At 41.4% G+C, this 24,969-nt stretch overlaps 1 protein-coding gene across 1 annotated transcript in view; it reads left to right on the forward strand.

The window, feature by feature from the left end:
- KLHL18 (kelch like family member 18) overlaps window positions 1-22,489 on the forward strand; it is a 73,990-nt gene extending 51,501 nt beyond the window's left edge. The window contains exons 2-8 of the mRNA XM_044677100.1: window positions 2,063-2,261; window positions 6,164-6,324; window positions 10,436-10,572; window positions 12,583-12,805; window positions 18,588-18,692; window positions 19,169-19,280; window positions 20,263-22,489. Coding sequence (XP_044533035.1) covers window positions 2,063-2,261; window positions 6,164-6,324; window positions 10,436-10,572; window positions 12,583-12,805; window positions 18,588-18,692; window positions 19,169-19,280; window positions 20,263-20,649 — 1,324 coding nt within the window. The 3' untranslated portion in view covers window positions 20,650-22,489. The remainder of the gene's footprint in view (window positions 1-2,062; window positions 2,262-6,163; window positions 6,325-10,435; window positions 10,573-12,582; window positions 12,806-18,587; window positions 18,693-19,168; window positions 19,281-20,262) is intronic.
- The last annotated feature ends 2,480 nt before the right edge of the window (window positions 22,490-24,969 follow it).

Raw genomic sequence — 24,969 nt, forward strand, 5'->3', positions numbered from 1 at the left:
GAGACAGGAGAGAGAGAGAGAGAGAGAGAGAGAGAGAGAGAGAGAGAGAGAGAGATTGATTGATTATCCTTGGTTTATCACTACAGTTGGTTGAGTAGGGGAGTCACAAGGTCAGGTGTGCTATTAAGAAAAAATTACTGGGGTAGTGACGTGGCTCTGGATTGAGAGCCAGGCCAGAGATGGGAAGACCTAGGTTCAGATTTGGCTTCAAGATACTTCCTGGTTGTGTGACCCTGGGCAAGACACACTTAACCCCTATTGCCTAGCCCTTACCACTCTTCTGTCTTGGAACCAATACATAGTATAGACAGAAGGTAAGGGTTTAAAAAAAAACAAACGAAAGAAATAAAAATTACTTGTAATAGGATATAGGATGGATTAGAATAGTGGTGAGGCAGGGAGAGAGAGAAACCTCTTAGCAGGAGGTAATGGGGACCTGAACTGAGTTAGTAGCTATATAGAGAAAAAAGGGTCAGGTGGGAAAGCTTCTGTGAAAGTAGAAAGAGCAAGATTTGCCACCTGGTTAAATACGTGGCGGATGAGGAAGGGAGGAGTGGAGATAATGAACCTGAAAGACCAGAAAGATGATGGTGCCTCTGACAGAAATAGGGAAGCCAGGAAGAAAGGATAGTTTAGAGGGAAAGACAGTACATACAACTTTAGATATGTTGAGTTTAAAATTTCTCAAGGGTATCCATTTTGAAATATCTGCTTAGCAGCTGGTGATGCAGGCCTTGTAGTTCAGAGGAGAGACTAGACCTGAATACATAGATCTTGGAGTTATCTGAATAAGGATAATGGGTAAATCTGTGGGTGCTGATGAAATTACCAAGAAAAGGGAGAAGAGGGCTCAGGAGAGGACCTTGGGAAACACCTTCTTTTTGATACAGCTGATGGGCCAACAGAGGAGACTGAGAAAGAATAGTCAGACAAGAGAGCATTTTATTTTTATTTTATTTTTTTTAAACTCTTACCTTCCACTTTAGAATCAATACTATGTATTGGTTCCAAGGCATAAAAGCGGTAAGGACTAGGCAATGGGGGTTAAGTGACTTGCCCAGGGTCACACAACTAGGAAGTATCTGAGGCCAGATTTGAACCTAGGACCTGCCATCTCTAGTCCTGGCTCTCAGTCCCCTGAGCTACCCAGCTTCCCCCTATGCTATGAAGCAGATTCATAATCCTAGCATTGGACTAGTTCCTGGTGCCTGTTCATCTCCCTTTTCATCAAACCTCTATTATCTCAGTTTGAAATTTTATGGGTGGGTCACCTCAAGTCTTTTGCCCTTGTGCTTTGTCAATTGACAAGGGGCCTGCCTAACTCACTGTCACCATCAATATCTACCCAAGATCTGGCAAAAAGAAATCTTCCATTTGCCTTAAGTCGTATTTATTTTGGAATTGAAAGATAATCTATACAGATCCAGAGTCAGAATTGGGAGCTCTAGTTGTTATTCAGCAAAGAATCTAGATACAAAGCATTGCTGTGTGTCAGCTCTTCACTCAAGAGTAGTGTGTTTTGCTTGGAGAGGGAGGGTCTGGGCATATATCCCTACTTACCACCTCAGAGAACACAAGTCACTGTACCCTTCTTTGCCTGGTTTTCCTATTTTGTAAAATGAGTGGGGTATAGTGGAGAATCTCTAAGGAACATTCCTTCCCATTGTAAATCCTGTGAATCCTATAATGAAAGAGACAGCAGGTCTTTAGAGAATGCCTTGCTATATAATTCCATACCTAGGCTCATTTTCTTCCTCTGCCTACCATTGCTCTTTCTCTTTCCCTCCTCCCTTTGGCCTAATTACTTTCACTTCGTTGCATTTGCTGATGCACAGCTTAGTTTAGAATCCAACTTAAACATCAAATTTTAGACCTTAGAGATCTTCTAGCCCAGCCTTCTTGGAAGTGACTTACCCAGAGTTTAAACAGTGACAAATAATGGCAGTCAGGATTAAGACTTTTTTTTCTGCTCTTCCAGAAGGAACCTAAGAAATGATGAAAATTTTCATCTCACTTTCCCATCACTGAGCTCTCTTTTTCTCTCTTTTCCTCACCTCCAAAGGCTTCACCCCAAGAACTGTCTGGGTGTCCGTCAGTTTGCTGAGACCATGATGTGTGCTGTGCTGTACGACTCTGCCAACAGTTTCATCCACCAGCATTTTGTGGAAGTGTCTATGTCAGAAGAGTTCTTGGCATTACCCTTTGAAGATGTCCTTGAGTTGGTGTCTCGGGATGAGCTCAATGTGAAATCAGAGGAACAGGTAATTGGGGAGCAGGAAACTTTCTAAAAGTATTAGGTGGAATGTGGCCTTTTTTTTTAGTCAGTAGGACACAGAACGCATTTTGTGGGGCCTCAGTAGGTTCCTGATTTGACTTTTTGTCTCTTCACATGAGCTCTGAAGAGAAAAGCAGAATGGCTTCTTTCCACATCTCCATCTGCTGAAATTCTTTTCTTTCTTTAAGAATCAGGCTTACTTCTTCCTCCATGAAACATGAAGCCTTTCCTGATCCCCCGAGCCAAAAGCATCTCTTCCTCCTCAGAATTCCTCTTTTGGTTTCTTTTGCTCTTGTCACATTGCCTACACATTTTCTATTTGCTTCTGGACATGTTGTGTTCCCTGCTACATTGTTAGCACCTTGGCACAGGCACTGTATTATATAGTTTTTCATCTGCATCTCCTCACTTAGCACAGGGGCTTCACACATAATAGACTTGTAATCAGTGTGAATTGAATTGAATTTTGATTTGCTTGTTCATGGTTTAACAGTGATAAGGGTCCAAGAAAACAACTCATCCCTTTTTTCCTCTTATCATTACAACATACTTTTCCTGAGTACTTACTCTTGTGGCCTCTGGGCTCAGCTCAGGGAATGGGGATGCCAAATACAAAGGTGTGAGACGGGGCATTCAGGCTCCTGGAGTTTATAGAGTCATCATATACACACATCACTATCATAGTGCACAGGCAATTAGTGTCACAGGGACTCAGGATGGAGTGGTCCCTTTGGACTTGGGTCATCAGAAAAAAGTTTCATGGAGGATGTGGGGTCAAACTGCCCCTTGAAGAATGCACAAGATTTCAGGAGGGGTGGAACAGAGCAGGTAGCCCATTCTGGGGGAGGAATAGCACAGCGACATCTCAGCTGGAGCGAGGGATTCCATCTACAGGAGGAGATGGGGTTGGACACATGGAGGCCAGGTGAAGAGAGCTTGGTAGGGCAGTGGAAGCAGCTACCTTAAGCTACTTCTGCTAATTGCCAAACAGACTGGCTGTCCAGGATAGGCCTGTGAAGGACAGGTTTGGAACAGACCCACTTGTCTAGAGTGAGGCTAGGGCTCGCACTCATGCAGTACTCATATTTGATCCTCATTGTAGTTCTGGGAGGTAAGTGATGCAGAAATAATTATCTCCCATTTTATGAATGAAGAAACTGAAGCTCAGAGAGGTGGAGAGGCTTGTCCAGAATCACAGAGCCTGGAAGTATCAGAGCGGAGTCTTTCAGCCCTAGATCCTGTGAGTTGGGCTCTTTCTGCATGGCTGCCCCAGATTACTGTGCTGAGAGTTAGGACATGGGGGCCTTTAGGCCTGGGCCAAATCTTATTTCTTTGTCTTCTAGGGATTACTACCTTGGTTTCAGAGCTTTGAGCAAGTTACTAACATAGCTCTTTGTCACCCTGTTTGTGCCTCACTTTTCCTATCTTTAAAATGGGGAAAGATATTTCTATGACACTTCATGGTTTGTCACCCCTTTCCTTACCACACTTGTGGGTTAGGTAATGTGTGCATTATCATCTCTGTTTTCACATGAGGAAAGGACTAGAGCCACTGGTTAAATAACTTAGTTGTTAAGGGCTGGAGCCATGGCACGATACCCAGGATTTTTGAGTACAGATCTGGTGTTCCTCAAAATACCTGTCCTAGATGCTATTGTGAGGGTCAAGGGAATGCTTTAAAAAGGCACCATTGCTGCATTGTATGGATGCCCTCTGATGCTGCTGCTGCTAGGATGATTAGCCTGCTCCCACAGAGCTCCCCTTTATGGCAGGGGTCCTTTGTGAAGCGATAGGGACATGATTGTGCGCAGTCACTTCGAAATATTGGTCTAGAAATACTGGCCCAAGGTTCTTTCAAAAGTGGAATCTACTGTCTGCTGCATACTCACCCCCTGAATTTTGGGGTGTCTGTCATGCGGTTTATGGTCCTGGGAGCCACTAGGTGGCAGCACAAACAAGAAAGCTTACCCTGGGACGCGAATGATTCCAGGCCCTGTGATTTCTCTCAGGTAGTTGTGAGATGCACTGCATAATTTTAGGTCCAGCTATAGGTCTTCCCTCAGTCCCATCCCCAAGTGGTGAGGCCTGTGTACCCACCTCAGTGTAGGAACCATAAATCTTGGGAGGATTTCCTTCAGTTATGATCATAACAATAGCTTACATTACACAATACAATGTAATTTGCAAAGATGTTGACATGTAGCATCCCATTTTAAGTGCCTAGTGACTCATGGCACTATTTTAGGTACTGCTTAAAGTGAGCAAAACAGATGTGGATCCCTTTTGGTACTCACACTTACCGTTTTAGGAAGGGAAGATTGAACCTCAAGAGGGTAAAGCTTATTCATTGCCGACAAAAGAAAGACATGTATGTTCAAGTCAGAATACTTAGAGGTGGTTTCTGTTTAATGGAAAAAAGCAAAAAAAAATTGATGAAACTTTTTTGAGGGTAAACTATGATTTTCCATCTATCTTGTCTTATTTTAAGACTTACTACATAAGGATTTATTGAGCATCTACTATGTACTACTGTGTAGGGAGCTGGAAGCACTGAGTATACAGAAGGCATTCACAACGTGTTCTCAGTTTGTTGGGGACATAATACTAAAACACATGAAAAAACTGGAAGAGAGTACAATTAAATGCCACATTGTAGGATTCTTCAGTTTGATACTCTATTTATTATGTTTCTAATATGTGTAGGCCCCATATTTCAATAAGATTTGAAGGAATACTAAATGGTTTATATCTATATACATATAAAGATGTGTATTTAATGTATGTATGCCCATATATCTATTTTTCTATTTATTCACCCATACATATACTCCATGTCTCATGAGCCTTTTGGGACATCCTATATATGTTTCCATATGCATACTTATTTCTCTTCCCTTGACCACAGTACCTGAGATATACACACATACACAGACACACAAATATATGATACTTTATAAACTGTAAAAGGCTAAATAACTGTAAGCGGGTTTTTTTTTTTTTAATGACCCAATGTTTGCCAAATATGTAGCTAAGAGTTTATATATCACTGTGAAGTAGAGCAGTTAAAGAAGGTTTTTTTTGGCGTTGGGACTTAATCAAGGCCTTAATCAGTGCCTGACACTTTGCTGTCATTCAGTCATTTCAGTCATATCTGACTCTGTGACCCCATTTGGGTTTTCTTGGCAAAGATACGGAGTGGTTTGCCATTTCCTTCTCAATCCATTTTATAGATGAAGAAACTGAGGCAAACAAGGTGAAGTGACTTGCCTATATTCACACAGCTAGTAGATGTCTGAGATTGAATTTGAACTCAGATTTTCCTTACTCTAGGCCCTTTGCTCTGTCCCCTCTGCCACCTGATTGCCCCATAGTAGACACTTAATGAATGTTTATTGATTGAATGATTTGTGTCTGCAAAGGAGAGAAGAAAAGCCATTTCAAGAAAAGGAAAGAACAGAAACACACCAACAAGAAGGTTGAGTATGTTAAGTTCGTAGAACAGTGACTGGAGGAAAGAATATTAATTGGAATAAAATTGGACATGGAGGGTAGGGCCTAAATGTGGTAGAGAATCTTCTTAACCGAACAGCATTTGTATTGGAAGGACCAGAAATGAAGTTTTTTGATTGGAAGGGCAATGCACTTTTCAAGGTTGGGGTTAGGCTGTATAAAGATTGACTGTGAAAATGGAAAATGAGGAAAGGATGTGAAGACAGAAATAAAAATTGATAGGACTTCATGATTAACTGGATATGGAGGCTGAAGAGGAAGAGTCTAAGATGACTTCAAAGCGGTCAGCCTAGGAGAATGGCGACACCATAAACAATTGCGAGAGTCCTTCAGAAAAAGGTTTTGAAACTGGTCTGTCACTGCTCTTTTGCCTGGCAGGTATTTGAAGCGGCATTAGCCTGGATTAGGTATGATCAGGAACAGCGAGAACCCTGCCTTCCAGAGCTTCTGTCCAAAATCCGTCTGCCTCTCTGTAGGCCTCAGTTCCTGTCAGATCGGGTACAGCAAGATGACCTGGTCCGCTGTTGTCATAAGTGCAGGTAAGCAAGGTCTGACTTGTACTCTCTGCCCCTGCTGCTTCAGGGAGTTTCAGCTCTCAAGAGTAGGGAATGACAGCTTGGAGCAGTGACGGGCAAACTCTTTAATGAGGGGGCCAAAGGAAAGGAAATGCTCATCTGTCGGTCTGTTTCTAAGGCAACTCTTTCAAAGTTTCATTATATTGTATCCTACTCGTTGTATTCGTCAGATTAGGAATAATGTCCTGCTGCTGGATAGAACATTTCAGGGGGCCTTGCCGTAGTTTGCCCATCTAAGCCTTGAAAGAGCTGCCTTAGAAACAGACTGCTAGATGAGCATTTCCTTTCCTTTGGCCCCCTCTTTAAAAAGTTTGCCCATCACTGGCTTAGACCATGCTTGCCAAGGACTCTTAAAGGGCTTTACAGTTTACAACAACACTGTCTTTGCATTAGCTCCTTTAATCCTCATACTAACCTTGTGTGATAGATAGCCTGAGCATTATCATCCCCATTTTACAGCTAAGGAAACCAAGGCTCAAAAAGAACTTGCCCAAGATCCTATAGGTAATGAATGACAGAGATGGGATTTTGCACCTGGTCTTCTAACTCCAAGTTTAATGTTTGAAAGGAGACCATTATACCATGGTTCCTCTCATAAAAGATGATTTTAGTTGACATTCATGTTGCCAGTACAAGGAGCAGCATAGAAAGGAATAAAAAAACACATTCATATTAGCCAGGAACTCTTCTTTTTGTCACTGGATCCTAGGAAGGAGATAGTAAACTCCTGAGTTCCAATTTCAAGAGTCCAGATAATAAGACTTATGCCCCACAGAAAGAAAGACCAGGAAAAGAAGAAAACTTCCTGTTATCTATCACCCTGGTTTCCTTGTTCTTTTTCCCTTTCTCCTCCCTGAGTGTTTAATTTCACAAGTTCTCAGAAAACTTATAGTTTTGGTTTTTCCCTTATAATCTCCTCTGTGCTTCTTTAAACTCTCTTCTTGAACAGCATCAATCAGCCCACTTAGGTGGCACAGAGATCATTTGTGTTTCCCCCTCATTGCATCTCAGGGCAGGCAGTTTTCATTTAGTTCTCCAAGATGACACAGGGGCTCCAAATTCACAGTGACTTATGGAGAGGGAAGGTTACCACTGGTCTAGGAACTCATAAATTAGGGTGAATAGTTGATGACTAGGCATTCCAATCCAAAAGCTTTCCTGGCTCCACTTTAATATTTTGGTCAGCCTAGCATCTGGCTTTGAAAGTCTACTTGCTCAGTGCATACTTACCAGCTTACCCAGTATTTTGCATAGTCATTGTAATAAAAATATTTTCATTCTTAGCCACAACATTAAATCTATTCGTTATTTCCTTTTCTTAATTCCTAGCCCTCTCCTTTTTTCCTTTTTTCTGGGCTCAGACTATTGTCATCCTCATCTTCTACATTCATACTGCCTTGTTTCTTTTCATTCTACTATTACCCTTTCAATGCCTAACTCCCTCTTTCTCTTCTTTCCAAACTCAGTAACTCTTTCTGTGCTTTTGCCCAAGTGCGTTGGTCCCAGTCACCTTTTCAAAATCCCACCTACAAATTCAGTCTTAAGCTTTCATATGTAAAGTTGGTTTTGGAGTACAACTAGGAAAAAAAAAAAAAAGCAAGTCCATCTTGGACCTTTTGTACCAGGTATCAAGAAGGCTTCATTATAAGATGGTACCACAGCATAGACCCTCAAGAACTACACCATGTCATGGTTCCACCTGGATCTCCCTGATGTTGGGGCTTAGCAGGCTATAAATGGGCTGCGTAAACCACTTCTCAAATTCAGAGCAGAGACACTTTTTTCCAAATACTTTTTCTTCCTACTACTACTACTACCACCACCACACTTCAGGTCCTGTTACATCCAGTACCTTCCTAATTTGTCTTCCTTATTCTAGTTTCTTCCTTTTGTAGTTTATTCTGAACACATCAAAGCACTGACTTCATTTTTTCATTATCATTAAACCTTCAGTAGCTAATGGATGTTTAGAACAGTTGTCTTCAGGATAAAGTCAAGACTTCTTAGTCTGACATTCTAAGTCTGGCTTCTACCTACCTCTTCACCTTTTCCCTCCTTATTCCTACTCCTTCTTGAATCCTTTACTGTAGCCAAACTGGTCTAGTCATCATTCCCCAAACACACCTTGAGTTTTGTCACCTTCCTTCCATTTTTTGCTTAAAAATTATTTTTCTTACCCATAAGACCCACTTCTCATTCCAGCCTATGTCAAAATAAGCTATCTCTCAGTTCTTAGAGCTGGTGGGAGTGACCCATTAAAATGAGGACTTTCAGAAGGCTAACTGGGCAGTACCCTCAGCATGAAAGTAAAAGAGCATTCAATAGGATTGGAATAACTGCCTTTTTTAAAGTGCTTTACTTGGGTCAGGTAACTTAGGGAGGGCTTTACATTTATGATACAAGAATCAAATTGAAACAGTCTTGTTCCTAGGATAAGGAGCTCCAGTGTAGTAGCCATCATGAGCATCAGTATCTTGGGAGTGGGAAGAGGGGCCCTCTCTAATGCTGCCTTGTTTCCAGACTCAGTAATGGCATCTTGCACTTCTTTGGCACTCTAGGGTTTACAAAGCACTTTCCTTGTGCCAACCCCATGAGTTGTGTGTTAAAAATATTATTACCAGGGGGCAGCTGGGTAGCTCAGTGGATTGAGAGCCAGGCCTAGAGACGGGAGGTCCTAGGTTCAAATCCATCCTCAGCCACTTCCCATCTGTGTGACCCTGGGCAAGTCACTTGACCCCCATTGCCCACCCTTGCCACTCTTCCACCTATGAGCCAATGCACAGAAGTTAAGGGTTTAAAAAAAATATATTATCACCATCCCCTTTTGACAGAAAGAAATAGAGATTCATTAAAGGAGAAGTCCTTGCCCAGATCACAAACAAGAAAGTGTCCAAGCTAGAATTCAAACCAAGATCTTCTGACTCAAAATTTTTTGTGCTGTCTGTTAAACCACACTACCTCTTTAAGACATAAGTATTGGCAGCAGTTTAGGAAATCAGGAGATTCCAGTACAGTTCCCCCACACTCTCATTTTAGCCCTATTTCATATTATTGAGGCATTTCGACCCTCAGAAGATTAGGGAACAACTTGCTCCAGGTGACCAAAGTTATTACATTCCGTATGCCTAAGCCTTTCCGTGCTAGTGAGGATCAGTTTATGTGCCTCCTAATGACCTGTGCCTTAATCCATGGACAAAAGCTTATTCTGAACTCAAGGTCTGTGTCTGACCTAGTTGGCAGTTAGCAGTTACATCTCCTCCTGTTACAGCTGGGGGCTTGTTACATGAGAGAACAAATGGATTTTAAACTTAATCATGCAGGACAAAGTTATGGTTCAAAACAATTTGAAGAGAGGGGAAGTTATTCTCAGAACTATAATTTGGAGTGATGGCAGGCTAGGCCCGATAGTCCAAATGCTACTAGACCTATTTAAGTCAACCATGCACCTGGATTTGGAAAATCTTATCAGCTCAGAATGTTTACCATTGTTTCTCATTGTTATAGTAATGAAATAATTTTCCCCCTTCAGCAAAGCCTTATGCTTATGATCCTTTCTTTTTCCTAATTTCAACCCCCTCCTTTTTCTTTCCTTTATGAAATTCTCTCTCCTGTGGCAGATTTATTGATCAAACTGCTTTCTGGTCTCTAGTGGTGGGTTTTTAATTTCCCAATTGATTTTTTTTTTTGTAGCAAATCTTTTGATTATTAACTCTAGCCCATCAGCAGAGTACAGTTAAACCCCCAAGTGGCTTGCAGGGCAATAGAATGTGTACTTGTACTTAGCAAGGAAACATTTGCTTGTTCCCAGAAAACACAAGACATAATTGACTCAGGAATGAGCAGATGCCTGGAGACTTGCCCTCATTAACTCCAGGAAGCTCACACCAATACACAATGATGCTGCCTTTCGAGATCGCTCAGAACCACAGTTTTTGATAGCCTTTCCCATTTCTATTTCAGAGAGAGTAACTTGGATGTTTCTTTTGTGGAGAAGGAACTTTGTGTTGGAGTTTGATAGTCTGCATCTTGGTTAAGTGGAAGTAAACCATCTTTCTTACCTTGTGCTTCATTTCAGGGACTTGGTGGATGAAGCAAAAGACTATCACCTCATGCCGGAGCGTCGGCCACACCTGCTGGCTTTCAAAACTCGGCCTCGCTGTTGCACTTCCATTGCAGGGCTCATCTATGCAGTAGGGGGTCTAAATTCAGCAGGTATCTTGCAGCTCCCCTTTGGGATGAGAATAGTTCCCTTTGCTCCATCACAGGGGATTTACCGGCTTTCACTCTTGAAGATGCTTTGTTAACTTTTGTGCACTTCTTGATTTTTTAAAATGACAGTGTTTATATTTTTAATATTTATTGAGTATCAGTAATGTGTATCTTTTCCCTTTGGGTTTATAACTAGAGATTTGTATACCTAAGGGGAAAGGAGAGAGTAAAAAAAAAAAAAATCTTAATCAAGTCATTGTTAGGCCAACACAATTGAGCCAAAACCTCTAATATCAGAGCTTTAAGAAAGTAACAGTTTCAGGTGTGGGTTATTCCAGGTTCAAGTTGCTACTCGGTGCTTTTGACAAGAAGATTCTGCCATTTCTTCTTTTTACCCTTCACTCTCCCTGACAGGGATTTTGTGAGTGAGGTGATCTACTTACTTCCCTACTTAGGGATTAGTTGCAACATAGGATAATATTCAATTTCATGTGAAAAATCCACCCTGGACACGGTAACACTGAAACAGCAGACCTAGAATTGTTACCTTTGGGAATGGCATCTGTAAGAAAATGTGTATACTGAGTTCTCTGGAATAAAAGAGAGTTCAGATTGTTGTTAGGGATAGGGGCTGGACCTCTGCCTTCATAGGCAAAAAGGAATTCCTGAGTGAGGAAACCCCCTCCACCAAAGTAAGTCTCCTTCTCTATGCTATACTAGTCTTAGAGACTTGCCTAAAGCAATGAGGGGCAAACTGTGGCCCCAGGCCAGATGTGGCCTCCTGAAATGTTCTATCCAGCAATGGGGTCATTATTCCTAATCTGACGAATACAATGAGTAGGACAATGAAACTTCGAAAGAGTCTCCTTAGAAACAGACTGACAGATGAGCATTTCCTTTCCTTTGGCCCCCTCTTTAAAATTTGCCCATCACTGGCCTAAAGCATCAAGAAAATAAAGAACAACCAGCCCTGTTGTGCCAGAGCATGACTCAAGTCTCCCCGGTCTCCATCCAGGTCTTCCTGGTTCTCTTGTCCCCTGGTTCGTGCTGCCTCTCTGAAGGCGATTCTTGTCCAGAGATAGGTGTGTCTCTCCAGCCATTTACATAAAGCTTTAGTTCTCATAGGAACATGTTGGTGAACCTATGGGACACGTGCCAAAGATGGCATGCAGAGACCTCTTTGTGAGCACACAGGACTGTCCTCTGCAGAGCTGCTCCCCTCCCCCTCTCCATCGCTCTTCCCCACCCCTCTGTGCTTGCTTCCTTCCCTGCCAGCCTCCAGTCTGGGGATGACCCCACCCTCCAAAGGCTCACTGTGCTCCTTCTGCCCCCCCACTTCCACTCCCACATTGGTCACAGCCCAATAGGCAGGGAGGGCTGGATGTAGAGGCAGGCCCTATGGCTGCAGGAGGCAGTTTCCCCAGGTGCAGGCTGGCTGGGAGCTGGCCCCACCCCCAAGGCAGTGTGTATGGGGGGGTATTGGGTCTCTGAGCCACCTAGCCTTGCCCTACCTTCTGGGCCCATCAGGGTCGCTGGGGGCAGGGGCAGGTCACACAAACACAGTGGGGAGGGGCACAGCACATATTCTGGTAGGCAGGGTGAGGCACAGCACGGGGTCCCTAAAAGGTTCACCATCACTGTAACAGGATGTTTTACAGGGCAAGCCTAGGAAATTACATTGAGGGGCTTTCTCTGACACTAGCACTAAGCCAGCTGTTTCTTTGATTGTAACTGATTTTTAGTATTTACAATTGTCCTTTACTAAAGGGCGAAATGGGTCTTGGGTTTGTCTAGTGCCCTAGAAAGCATAGTATGGATGAAATTTTCATAACAGCATTTCCCACAAATGAAGTTTGTTCCTGAAAATGTAGAGGACAGATCTATGGTGCTTTGTCATTCTGCAGACAGAGGCGTTAGAATTAAGTGAAATGCTCCATCTGATCACTCCTCAAAAGCAGCAATCTCAATGTGTGGGATCATTTGTTTTAATTTGAGTAGCAAATTTTTATGCAGGTGATTCGCTGAATGTGGTCGAAGTATTTGATCCCATCGCCAATCGGTGGGAGAAGTGTCAGCCCATGACGACAGCCCGTAGCCGTGTGGGAGTGGCTGTGGTCAACGGGCTCCTCTATGCCATCGGAGGATATGATGGCCAATTGCGGCTGAGCACAGTGGAGGTGTACAACCCTGAGACAGACACGTGGACCAAAGTGGGCAGCATGAACAGCAAACGAAGGTATTTATGCTTTGTATTTTGCTCTGCAATCTTCCTATTTTACTTCATCCATTTTTTATTCATTCAGTAAGTATCTTTTGAATGTCTAGTTCCCGTGAGAGATGCAGACATATAAAGCAGAACTTAGAGCTAAAGGGGACCTTATAGAACATCTGGTCCAATCTTTCATTTTACTGATGTGGAAACTAAGGCTCAGGCATTATTATAATCCTTATGAGGGACTTTAGATTTTGTGAAGATGACTGCTTCCCGCCCCTCATGCACACAGTTAAATAAAAAGTTTCAAACAGATAATATGATTGGTGTGTGGGATGAGATTCAGTGTATAATTCTCAGAGTAGTATTTGGCTTGTAACCCCAATTTTTAAGACCCCTGAGTATTACTATTCCTCCACCCCATAAAATTTTTAGTTTTCCTGACCTTGTTTTAAAAACCTTGAGAAAAATTTATCTATAGCTTAGGAAAAGTATCTTTATTTTCCTAGGCTGAAAATCCCATGATAGTCACTGGTTTTTTTTGAGCCATGGGTGTTTTTAGAGGGACTTAATGTTAAAAATCACACCCTCAAGATTTGAAACGTCACCCACCACCACCAGCACTGGGATTAGACAGAGGAAAGGACAATCTTGTGTCAGGATTATTATTAATTTTTTTACTATACCAATATATTTTTTTAATTTTAATTTTGAATATTTTCCCATAGTTACCAGGATTATTATAAAAGTCTGTGATTGGGGGGCAGCTGGGTAGCTCAGTGGATTGAGAGCCAGGCCTAGAGATGGGAGGTCCTAGGTTCAAATCTGGCCTCAGACACTTCCCAGCTGTGTGACCCTGGGCAAGTCACTTGACCCCCATTGCCTACCCTTACCACTCTTCCACCTATAAGTCAATATACAGAAGTTAAGGGTTTAAAATGAAAAAAAAAAAATGAAAAAAAAAAAAAGTCTGTGATTGTACCTAGAAGAGAGGACATTTTTGCCTTTTCATTCCCTTCCCCTCCCCCTTCTCTCCTCTTCCCCACTGTCACTCTTTTTTCTTAATAAAGCTGCTTTTCTCTGCCAGCATCTTGTCAAGTCTCCTCTCTGCTCATAAGAGTGATTCATTGGGGAATGACACCCCCCCCCCCCATCCGAATTCCACTCTATACAGTTAGTAAATGCTGTAGGAACTAGCCAAAATGATTATAAATGGCTTCATGGAAGCTCCATCACAGGCTGGATTTGGAATCACACATCCCAAATTCAAATTCCTGCCATTTAGTCTCTTATTTTTCTTCATTTTTCTCATCTATAAAATGAGGAAATTGGATGACCCTAAAGCCCCTCTCAATTCTAAATTTATTCTTTATTTATTTATAAAGAACCATAGCTTCCATCTTGGAATCAATACTGCGTATTGGTTCCAAGGCAGAAAAGAGGTAAGGGCTAGGCATTGGGGGTTAAGTGACTTGTCCAGGATCACATAGCTAGGAAGTGTCTGAGGCCAGATTTGAATCTAGGACTTCCCATTTCTAGGCCTGGCTCTCCATCCATCTAAGAAACCTCAAATGGATTTAAATGGACAAGATTTCACATTCTAGACCAGGCTTGTAGATACAGGAAGTTACCCAGAATAACTAGCCCAGTCTCCCTTTTCCCCCTAGTCCCTAACTTTCCAGTTTACACTACCCAGATTTTAAGCCCAGAGATTTTAACTTCTGGACCACAGGCAAATAGGAACCTGACTTCAATTCTGATATTGTTACTGTGACATGTCTGGATGCTATTCAAAATGACATAGGATGGTTTATGGCTGAACAACACTGTAAACGGCTATCTACATGCATGGTATGTAGTTCAAAGAACCCCAACTTGGAATCAGGAGACCTGGTTTGAAATCTCTACTCTGGTACTTAGTTGTTGTAGGACCTTAGTCAGGTCATTTCACTTTCTGAGGATGAGTTGGTTGAGTGGCAAGATGATGTAGGGAATATAAGGTTAGCCTCAAGAGTAGGAAGATGAATTCAAATCCTGCCTCTAACATAGAGTACCTAGATGACTTTGGTCAGGTTAACCTCTTAATTCTCTGGTGACTCTCTCTTTTTTTAAAATTTAAGTTCCTATTCTTTGCCAGCACAAAGAGAGCTTCTATAAATATTTTAGAACATAAAGATTCTTTTCCTTTTTGCCTGATCACCTTAGGAAACAGATCTAATGGTGGTCTGGGTCAAAGGGTATATAGTTTTATAATTCTTTGGGCTTAATTCCAGATTGTTCTCCAAAATGGTTGGATCAATTCATAGTTCCTCCAATAGTGTATTAGTAAAATAATAGTATTTTTCTACATCCTCTCCAACATTTGTCATTTTGTCCTTTTATCATTTTAGTCTAGGCAACTCAGTAAGACTATAAGTTATACTTGAGTTGCTGATCTGCATTAGTGAAAGGAGTTTACATATTAGAAACTCCCCTCACCAATGAAACCACATGTTTGTCTCTCCCTTTATAAATGAAGTGTGAGGTGGTGGGGAAGAACATTCTACGTGTCCTTGATTTTCTGGGAGCAGAGCATCTTGTAAATGATAGATCACTATAAAAATTCACATTACCAATATGAATTCTGTCTGTCACAGTTTCTTTCTCTCTATCCCTCATTTTCTCCTCCAGAAAGAACAAATAATCTATGTTTTAAAATTTTTTGCTACATGAATAAATGGTTAATAGTGATAAATTATATTTTATATAATTGAAAGCATTTGTGTAGATAGATGTGGTAGTTTCTTTTCTAGCTATGGAAATAGTGTTTATATTTGTGTCCTTAGATGTAGAATCTGTGCTTTTTGTACTATTTAAATCCAATTTAGAAAGGATTAAACTGTGGTCTGTCTTGGAAGCAAATTAAGCATCATATATAATCCACAACTCAAAACCCACTGGTTAATGCCATGTCTGCACTTTCCTCTCACCATCAGTGCTTTTGGTGATTTTCCTCTTCCCACTTTTTGGATATATTGAAGCATTTCTGTGGCTTTAAATGTTCCATTGTAATTTATTCCCAAATTTTATTTTTGCTTTCTTTTTTTTGGCAAGGGGTGGACTGAAGTGGGACATCATCAGTCATCTTTAACTTATTCTCACTTGCCTGCTTTCTTCATGTTCATTTTAACAAAATTTGAAATATATTTGGGAAAATATTGCCATTGGTCTAGTTACTCAATTATTTGGTTAATGTTCTATTATATATAATAATTTTGATATAGCCCCATTTCATTCTCATTAAATTATAGGCTTCATTAAAATGTTCTTGGTAACCTCCATAAGCCTGAATAGGAATCTTTTTTCAGGCATTCTCTTCCCTACGATGCTTTTTGGAGAAACTTTCATCCTCCAGCGTTTTTTTCCTCTACTTATCATTTGAAGCTTAGGTTACCACCTTCTTGAAGACCTGCTGGCCCCATACTAATATTTCCCTTCTTTAAACTTACTAGCTGGGCCAGTTATTTAGCATCTGTGCTGCTTTGAATACCTTTTCTGTTTTACTTCTGTGTCATTGCTACTTTTAGGCTAAATAATGGGCCCAAGATTAGTGTGTTAGTATTTTCTTGTCTGCTTTTCACCCACCAGAGCTTACAAGAAACACTGTGTGAATTTTCTCCTGACTTGAGTGCTGTATATATGGAGAATTGTGGGACAACATGGTGAACTAATCAGAAAGGTTGACTAGGAAGCCAAAAAAAGACCCATGCCTTTATCCAGATCATTCTGTGCTGTTCCACGTTTTTTTTTGGTGACTTGGATAAGCAAATAATGGAATGCTTATCGGATTTTTAGATGAAACAAAGCTTAGAAGGATAGTTTGATATCCTAAATATCACACTTATTAAGCACTTCATGTAGTGGGGGCAGGGGGGAACAGAGACAAAAAAGAAATGTTTCCAGTTCTCTAGGAGCTTACATTCTGTGAGGGATGTATACATACATAAGTACATACAGAATATATACAAAATTAGTGTATGGTATTTGTTTTTTAATAATCCTTATCTTCTGTCTCTTCTGTCTTAAAATCAACATGAAGTATTGTTGGTTCCAAAGCAGAGGAGTGGTAAGGGCTGGGCAATGAGACTTGAGTGATTTGCCCGAGGCTCACAGAGCTAGGAAGTAGCTGAGGTCTGATTTGAACCCACAACCTCCTGCCTCCAAGTCTGGTGCTCTGTCCACTGAGCCATCTCCCTGCCCCCAAAGTTGGTTTTGTGACACAGGGAGGTCATTAGCAGCTGGAAAAGAAGATCAGGAAAGGCTGGGTGTAGGAGGTAACTGGGGGAAGGTGATGAGGAGGGAGTCCATTACAGAAACCTGAAGTACAGTCAGTGCGGAAATGTAGAGAGAAGAAATAGGGTGTTATGTGGGAGGAATGACAAGGAGGCCAGTTTGACAAGACTGTAGAGTGGCTGAGGTGAAGTAATTTATAAGACTGGAAAGGTAGGTTGGGGCCAGGTTACAAAGGAGGATCCTGCCTTTCAAATTAATAGGAAACCACTGATGTGACTCTTCCAATTTCTTACTTGTCTAAATAAAACTTCCTTTTGTGCCTTGTGTCCCTATACTTCACCTACATATCTCCATCTCTTCTACAAGAATCCAAGAAAGACTTGGCTAAATGTTTTGATAAAATCAGGTCATTTGTTTTATAGAATTTCCCCAATCTATCATCAGTTGAGATTCTGCCAAAAAAGAAAGTAAAGTTAGCCTGGCATGTTCTTGATGACATTGTGTTAGCTTGTTAACACTGCTTCCTTTTCTAGGGTTCTATAATGTTCCCTTGGAAACTCAATTCTTCAGTGGTTGTGCAATTTCATTGATAATGGATTTTTCCTTCAGGAATAGAGATTTCCTTACTGCCTTATAGTTCTTCAAAGCTTTGAAGACAAATATTATGTCCAAATTTTTTTGTTTTCTTCTCCCAGGTTTCATTTCCAGTTACTTCAGTAATTCCTCATTGACCTTCTTTCTGTACTTCTTACAACACTGATGGCTCTCCTTTTTTTCTTATATTTGATTATATCCATCTTAAGATGTGGCTTCTAGGATTTGATTTGGGCACTGTTTTTCTGTTAAAGGATTATCATCATTCTAGCTTTAGATGATGCTTCCAACTTTGCAGAGCACTTTGCAAATATCTCATTTTATTCTTATAATTAGCTTGGGAGGTAGGCATTATGCTCCTTATTTTACAGTTGGGGAAACTGAGGCAAGCAGCGATTAAGTGACTGGCCCAGGTCCTTCCAACTCTAAGTCTGGTGCTTTATTCAATGTGCCACCTAGCTAGCTGCCCATATTTCTCCCCTTCTCAGTCAGACTTCTTGAAAACTGTCTAACATTTGCAGCCTCTACTTTCTCTCTTCACTCCCTTCTCAACCTTTTGCACTCTAGCTTTTTACCTTGTCATTCAGCTGAAACCATGCACTTCTAAATTTGCCAGTGATCTCTTACTTGCTAAGTCAGATGGTCTTTTCTCAGGCATAATCCTTTTCCTATCTGCTTCCTTTGACACTGTTAACCACCTTCTCATCCTGGATTTTCTTTCCTTTCTGAATACTTGTCAATTAATTGAATGAAGATTGAATATCTATGACCTTAGAGGAGGAAGCAGGATCTCAGAGAAGGGCAGTGACTTGGCCATTAGTGTACAGTTAGTGAGCATCGGAGCTTGCAATCTAGCGACTGGGTTTGATGGGTCTTGATTGATGGGGAAGAGCATGCCTGGGAGCGCCTAATGCCTACTTCTCTCATGTTTGTGTTTCAGTGCTATGGGAACGGTTGTGTTAGATGGACAGATCTACGTCTGTGGTGGATATGACGGCAACTCCTCCCTCAACTCTGTGGAGACCTATTCCCCTGAAACAGACAAGTAAGACCTCCTTGTCTGGCCTGGTACTTTCTAGTACTTTTCCTCCATGAACATTTGGGGGATCTGGCTTACATCCATTTAAATACAGTTAGGAAAAAAGTATTCAAGGAATATGTTACTTTGGTACACAAGACTTCATTTGGCCATTTAACCTTATGCACTTATAGAAATTCATGACCAATGCCAAAGATTTAATAGAAGTTCACAGCAGAGAAGAATTGATCATTTAAGTGAGGGACAATATTAATTCACATTCTTGCCTTCTTAGAGCATTTTGGTTATAATGCTAATTAATGTATGGCAACAAATATGAGAAACTTAGTGGAGTTAACTTTGTGGTGGAAATATAGACAGAGCTCATGTTGTAGACATGGTAAGATTCTTGTTAGCTCTAACAAGTTGTTTTTGAAGGGCAGGGAAGCCTAGCAGATGAATTAATCTCATATATACTTTTCTTGCTTGATCATCTCTTAAAGGTGGACGATAGTGACACCAATGAGCTCAAACCGAAGCGCAGCGGGAGTCACTGTATTTGAAGGCCGAATATATGTTTCTGGAGGACATGATGGTTTACAAATCTTCAATAGTGTGAGTCTCAGGTTCTTTGGGTTTCAGGGCACTTTGTCCCCACTCCTACACATCCCTCTTCATTAGCTATTATTTTGTTACTTGGAAAAAAACAAGGTTAAGGGATTGCTTAAGGGAAACAAGGTTTGGAGAGAAAACAGGTTACCTCACTCACTGTATAGTTAGTTCCTAACTTCCAGAGAATTAGTATAAATTGAAAAGAAAGACAAAAACAAATTCCTCATTTTCAAAGGACATTTTCTAGTCTTCTTATCATGTGCTCCTCCTAAAGGCATCTGATATTTATTGGGTCACCATTATGTAGAAGACAGGCTCCTAATAGCTAAGTTTTTGAGCAGTTTTTTGTATTATTTGGTTTTTTTTTTCTATTTTATTGTTGAAAACAACATAACAAACCAAGGTAAAACATGATTGAAAATTATCCAATTTTTAAAATTTAATGATGATGATGTTTCCCTTATTCCTTCCATATTCCCTTCTGTTCTTGGTCCACTCCTCTTCTAGAGTATGTCCTTTGTAGTAGTCAATGTGCATTCTGTTCTCCTGATTCTGTTTTCTTTACATTATTTAATTTCTTTCCATAATTCTTTATATTTTTCAAATTGGTCATTTTTAATGATACTAAAATTCCTTTACATTAAAGAACCCTAGTTTGTTCAGGATCTTATTATGCTTGAATATTTAGAATTAGTATTTGTACTTAAAAGGTTAAACTGCCCCTGAAAGGTATTCTCCACACTTCACTTGAGAAGCAGGGGGGGGCAATGTTATCCCCATAGTATAGTTGAGGATCAAATAAGAGAAATGACCATCCTTATGTCAGACAACATATGAGAAGCAGAACTTAACCTTAGACTCCTCTAATCACCAATGGGAAGGCAATTATGTCACAGCCCTCCAGGAAATCATAGATTTCACTTAACATAGACACTGAGCTCCAGTTCTCTTTTGACTTTGGTGTTCCTGTCCATCCCAAATGCAGGTAGAATATTACAACCACCACACAGCCACCTGGCACCCAGTGGCAAGCATGCTCAACAAGCGTTGCCGTCATGGAGCTGCATCTTTGGGCAGCAAGATGTTCGTCTGTGGGGGCTATGATGGTTCCGGCTTCCTCAGCATCGCCGAGGTCTACAGTTCTGTGGCAGACCAGTGGTACCTGATTGTCCCCATGAATACACGCCGGAGCCGGGTCTCCCTGGTAGCAAACTGTGGGCGCTTGTATGCCGTGGGAGGCTATGATGGACAGTCCAACCTGAGCTCGGTAGAGATGTATGACCCAGAAACAAACCGCTGGACATACATGGCCCCCATGGTGTGTCACGAAGGAGGGGTTGGTGTTGGCTGCATTCCCCTCCTCACCATTTAAAGCAAGAAGTGGGACATGTGGGATGGGGTCAAAAGCGTGGGTTTATCCTTCCAGTGACAATCCTGGGAAGCAGCAGCGCGTCACCTGGGGGGGTGATGTGAAGTCACGGGCGGTACGGTTTTCCAGGTGCTTACGTCATCACCACATGGCCACTGTGGGCAGACAGGCCAAGGTCGCTGAAATGCACAACATGAAGCAGTCATCACTGGGCCCTCTGTGGCTTGACATCTCATGGTGCAGCACCCTCTTCAGTAGCTGATGCCCATGAAGTGCTCCATTCAAACCCAGCTCCCACACTCCAACTTGCCTACATGGGCCCCAGTCCTTCCTAGTTTGGCTTCATGTCCAGCATTTGTAGATGTCTGGCCATTTGCTAGCCACAGTGTGTGGGATTTTCCATGGAGCAGCTGCAGTGACCCAGCCTAGGTAATGTGTGTGGGTCTGTGGTTGAGAGAAGGTGTACACTCTGTGTTTTCAGGGTAAATAACCCTCCTATCAGTGCAGTATATTTAATGGCGGCAGCTTGTCTGTTGCAAAAAATCATGTTCCGTCTATGATAGAGTAGAGCACATAGGATTATATCCTTGCATAGATGCATGAGGGGAAACTGATAGGTTTCTCCCATGTCTTAGTTTGGGGGTTGAATGTAGTTTTTCATCTTGATCTGGACAAAACAAAAAGGACACTTGAAATCAAAACTGAAGAACGTGAACTTTTTTCTCTCCTCATTGTGGGAAGAAAGTGGAATTTTAAAAAGTAAACCATTTCTTTGGTTTTACAGAAAGAAAAAAAGGATAAAAGACACAAGCAGCAAACCTTTGTATAAAACAAAGAACTGCCAAATGTTCAAAAAAATGCACTTATGTAGGTGTGAAATATGACATGTTTTCTGAGACTTGGTATATGTGTGGAATCCAAGCTGGGCTTTGACCTGTACTGTACCAAGAATGGGTTTGTGATTTAATCCAGTATTGATGGCAGACATTTGATGTTAAGAGATTAAAATTTGTCCTTGGGCTGGATGCATAGCACAAGGGGAGCATTGTGCAACAAGCACAAAAAAGTTTTTAATTTTAGGTGCAGCGGGTCTGGAACCTTTTGCTCTCTGCTCAGCCATCAGTCACTTTCCTTGGTGCTCCCAAGAAGTCAGCCAAGGCTCCTAGGTCTTTTCCTTGCTTCATCTTCTTTAAGGATGGACTCACAACTCTTGTTTTTATCCAACTTCCTGTTTTCCTTTTATTTCCACTTTTAACTTCAGCAGGACTCTATCTGACCCTTTTCAGGCATTAGTTCCTGCATATGTCCTTTTTATGATTGTACATCAATGACTCTAGTAGTACAAACACTCCAGAGCTTGGATACGTCCAACCATTAGTAGCTTACTGAATTCCATGCCCTCAGCTTGCCAGTGGGTCTGCTGTGCTTCCAGCTGGTCTAGAATTCCAAGGCTTTGTATTTTTTTTTTTTAATGTCCTTGGCAGACCAGTAATGTGGACCATTTAGGCTTATGCAAAGAGGATATATGGCATGCAGAATGGAAATGTTAAAAAACAAATACCCTTCTTTCACCTCTAAATTCAGTATTTCTGTGTGTTTTCCATAGTGCTGCCATTGAGTGTCTAGCCTCCCATCACTCCTAGTTGGGACCTTTGACATAAAGTGAGTTCATGAACAAGAGAGCAGCCTGCAGACTGCTGTCTCTGTTTCTTGAAGGACTTTTCAGGGAAGTAGAATTGCCTGGGCATTTCTGGGGCTTGCTGGGGAGTCAAAGGCTTGCTCTTTCTCACTGTCTTTTGTAACAGAGCCAGAACAAGTTGGGAAAATAAAATGAGACTTGCAAGTGTGTGCATAATAGAGTTTTCCTTCAACTTCTCATGCCAAAATTGATTTTATTTTAAAAAAAGTTTTATTAGAAGGCAATAGATGTAAAAATGACACTCATTGGAGACTCAGCTATAAGATAATTATTATCTTGGCCTGATGGAGTTAGAGAACCAGACTAGAGTAATTATAGGGTCACAGATCTTTTAGAGCTGGAAAAGATTTTACAGAGGTCATCTAACCCAGCTTCTTTATTTTGAACTGAGACCCCCCCCCCCAAAAATTTGTTGAGTTGTGTAAGGTCATACAAACCCAGAGCCTTCAGTTTTCAAGGGGAGCATTCTGTCCATTGCACTGGGATTTCTAGCTCTTCCTTGGAGAGTCCATAATTGGACTCTCCTCCTTTCCCAACTGACAGGCCCCATCAGACCCATATTCCACATTGGGTTTGGTTTGGATCTTATTCCATATAACATCCCCACTCTTATTCTTTGCCCATATTCCTTACCTTTAGAGGAAATAATCATTCCAAAAGAAAAATTATAACCTGGGCCTTTGCTATGAAGAATAAAATTTAGTTTTTTTTTTCATTTTTTTCTTTCTTTTTTTAAACCCTTACCTTCCATCTTGGAAGTCAATACTGTGTATTAGCTCCAAGGCAGAAGAGTGGTGAGGGCTAGGCAAAAGGGGCTAAGTGACTTGCCCCAGGGTCACACAGGTAGGAAGTGTCTGAGGCCAGATTTGAACCTAGGACCTTCCATCTCTAGGCCTGGCTCTCAATCCACTGAGCCACCCAGCTGCCCCCAATTTTTGTTCATTTTTAAGGCCTGCTTACCAGAAATTGTGTTACTTGGGCTCTTTTTTTTTTTTTTTTTTAAATCCCTATGAGAATTTACCTTTGACTAGCGGGCACTGTTATCTTGTGTTTACACTGGGAATATTACAAAAGACCAAAAGTCGACTTTTCCATTTTGTAACAAAGATTGTCAATATCTATAGTTTTTTAAAAAGAGTTTCCCTTGTACCTTTTAAAGACAATATCCTGAAATATAGCACCAGTAACTATCCATGGCACTTATCCCTAAATCACCAAGTCCAGATACCATACTGAATAGCTTTGGATGAAAACAGGTCCACATCATGCCAGATTCCAGTTTTTCTGGTAATGACTGAAATCCCTAAAGAGCTTTTGCTAACCCATAACAGTGCCATCATTTCTAGGTCTATGTGATATACTCTAGTGGTCAAGACTTAAATGTGTGAAAGGCCAAGTCACTGGTTTAGTCCCACCTCCTGAGTACGGGTGACATGTGAGTATCTTTTGATACTTTAATGTCAGCTACACTGCCATAGAGTTGTATCTGATCTGATATGGCTACACTGATGCCACGGTAGCTAGACCAGTCTGATTTCCAGGGGTAAAAGTCAGTCTAACTAGCCCTATTTTAAAGAACAGGACATTCCCTAGAAAATGTCATCAACTAAGACTTATTAGGACTAAGGAGCTCAGTGGGTTATGAGGTCAGATCTTATGCCACTCCAAGTTTCTGTGAATGAAAACATAGTTGTGCTTCCCACTTTCCTAGAGGTGAGAAAGAAAGACCACAGTAATTTCAGACTATATGAGCTCCTTACCCGGCAATTGTGCTTTTTTCCACCCTATCTCAGAAATCAGCACACCCAGCTTCCTCTGATCAGTGTTAGCAGTGGGAGGACCAGCCTTTTGGCCTGACACCAGAATCCTGACCAGAAAGGAATAATCCACTGTTCACTAGATTTCCCTCTGCGATTCGGCTTTCTTTTTATTCTACAGAATGCATGTCTTTTTGTGTTGAAAAACCAAAGAGGAAATAAAGAAGCAAAACAAAACTAATACTTTCTTTCCCTTTTGCTGGTTCACCTAAAAGGGTTGCAGTGAGATGGGGTGAGGGGCTGGGAAAATAAGTTGGGACTTGGGGGATGTGACTCCTGTATCATATGTCAAGGACTGGCTTGAGTCTTTACCCATGCAACTCGGGCATGTTGTGTCTGTGTGTGTGTGTCTGTGTGTGACAGAAAGAGAGAAGTCTTCAGTCTTCCTGGCTCCAAGGTAGTTCTCTCATCATACTACCTGCCTCTTGCTATCTGTGTCTCCTCTCTTTGTATGATATGTATCAGTGATTCCCAAAGTGGGCACCACCGCCCCCTGGTGGGTGCTGCAGCAATCCAGCGGGGCGGTGATGGCCACAGGTTCATTTGGGGGCTCTAAGTAATATTTTTTCTGGAAAGGGGGCGGTAGGCCAAAAAAGTTTGGGAACCACTGATATATAAGATATATTAATATTTTGATTTTGGAGAGAAAGATCTGTATTTCTAAAAGTTCTAAAAGAATGACTACAGGTGAGTAATAATGGATAGTTTCAATCTCAATATCCCAATTCCAGGTGTGGCTTTTCCCTAGGTCCAGAACTTCTCTAAATTTAACCTTCACTGGTTCCTCACCCAGACTTCTAGTCAACT

This window comes from Gracilinanus agilis, chromosome 1 (genome assembly GCF_016433145.1).
Source record: "Gracilinanus agilis isolate LMUSP501 chromosome 1, AgileGrace, whole genome shotgun sequence".
NCBI classification, from domain to species: Eukaryota; Metazoa; Chordata; class Mammalia; order Didelphimorphia; family Didelphidae; genus Gracilinanus; species Gracilinanus agilis.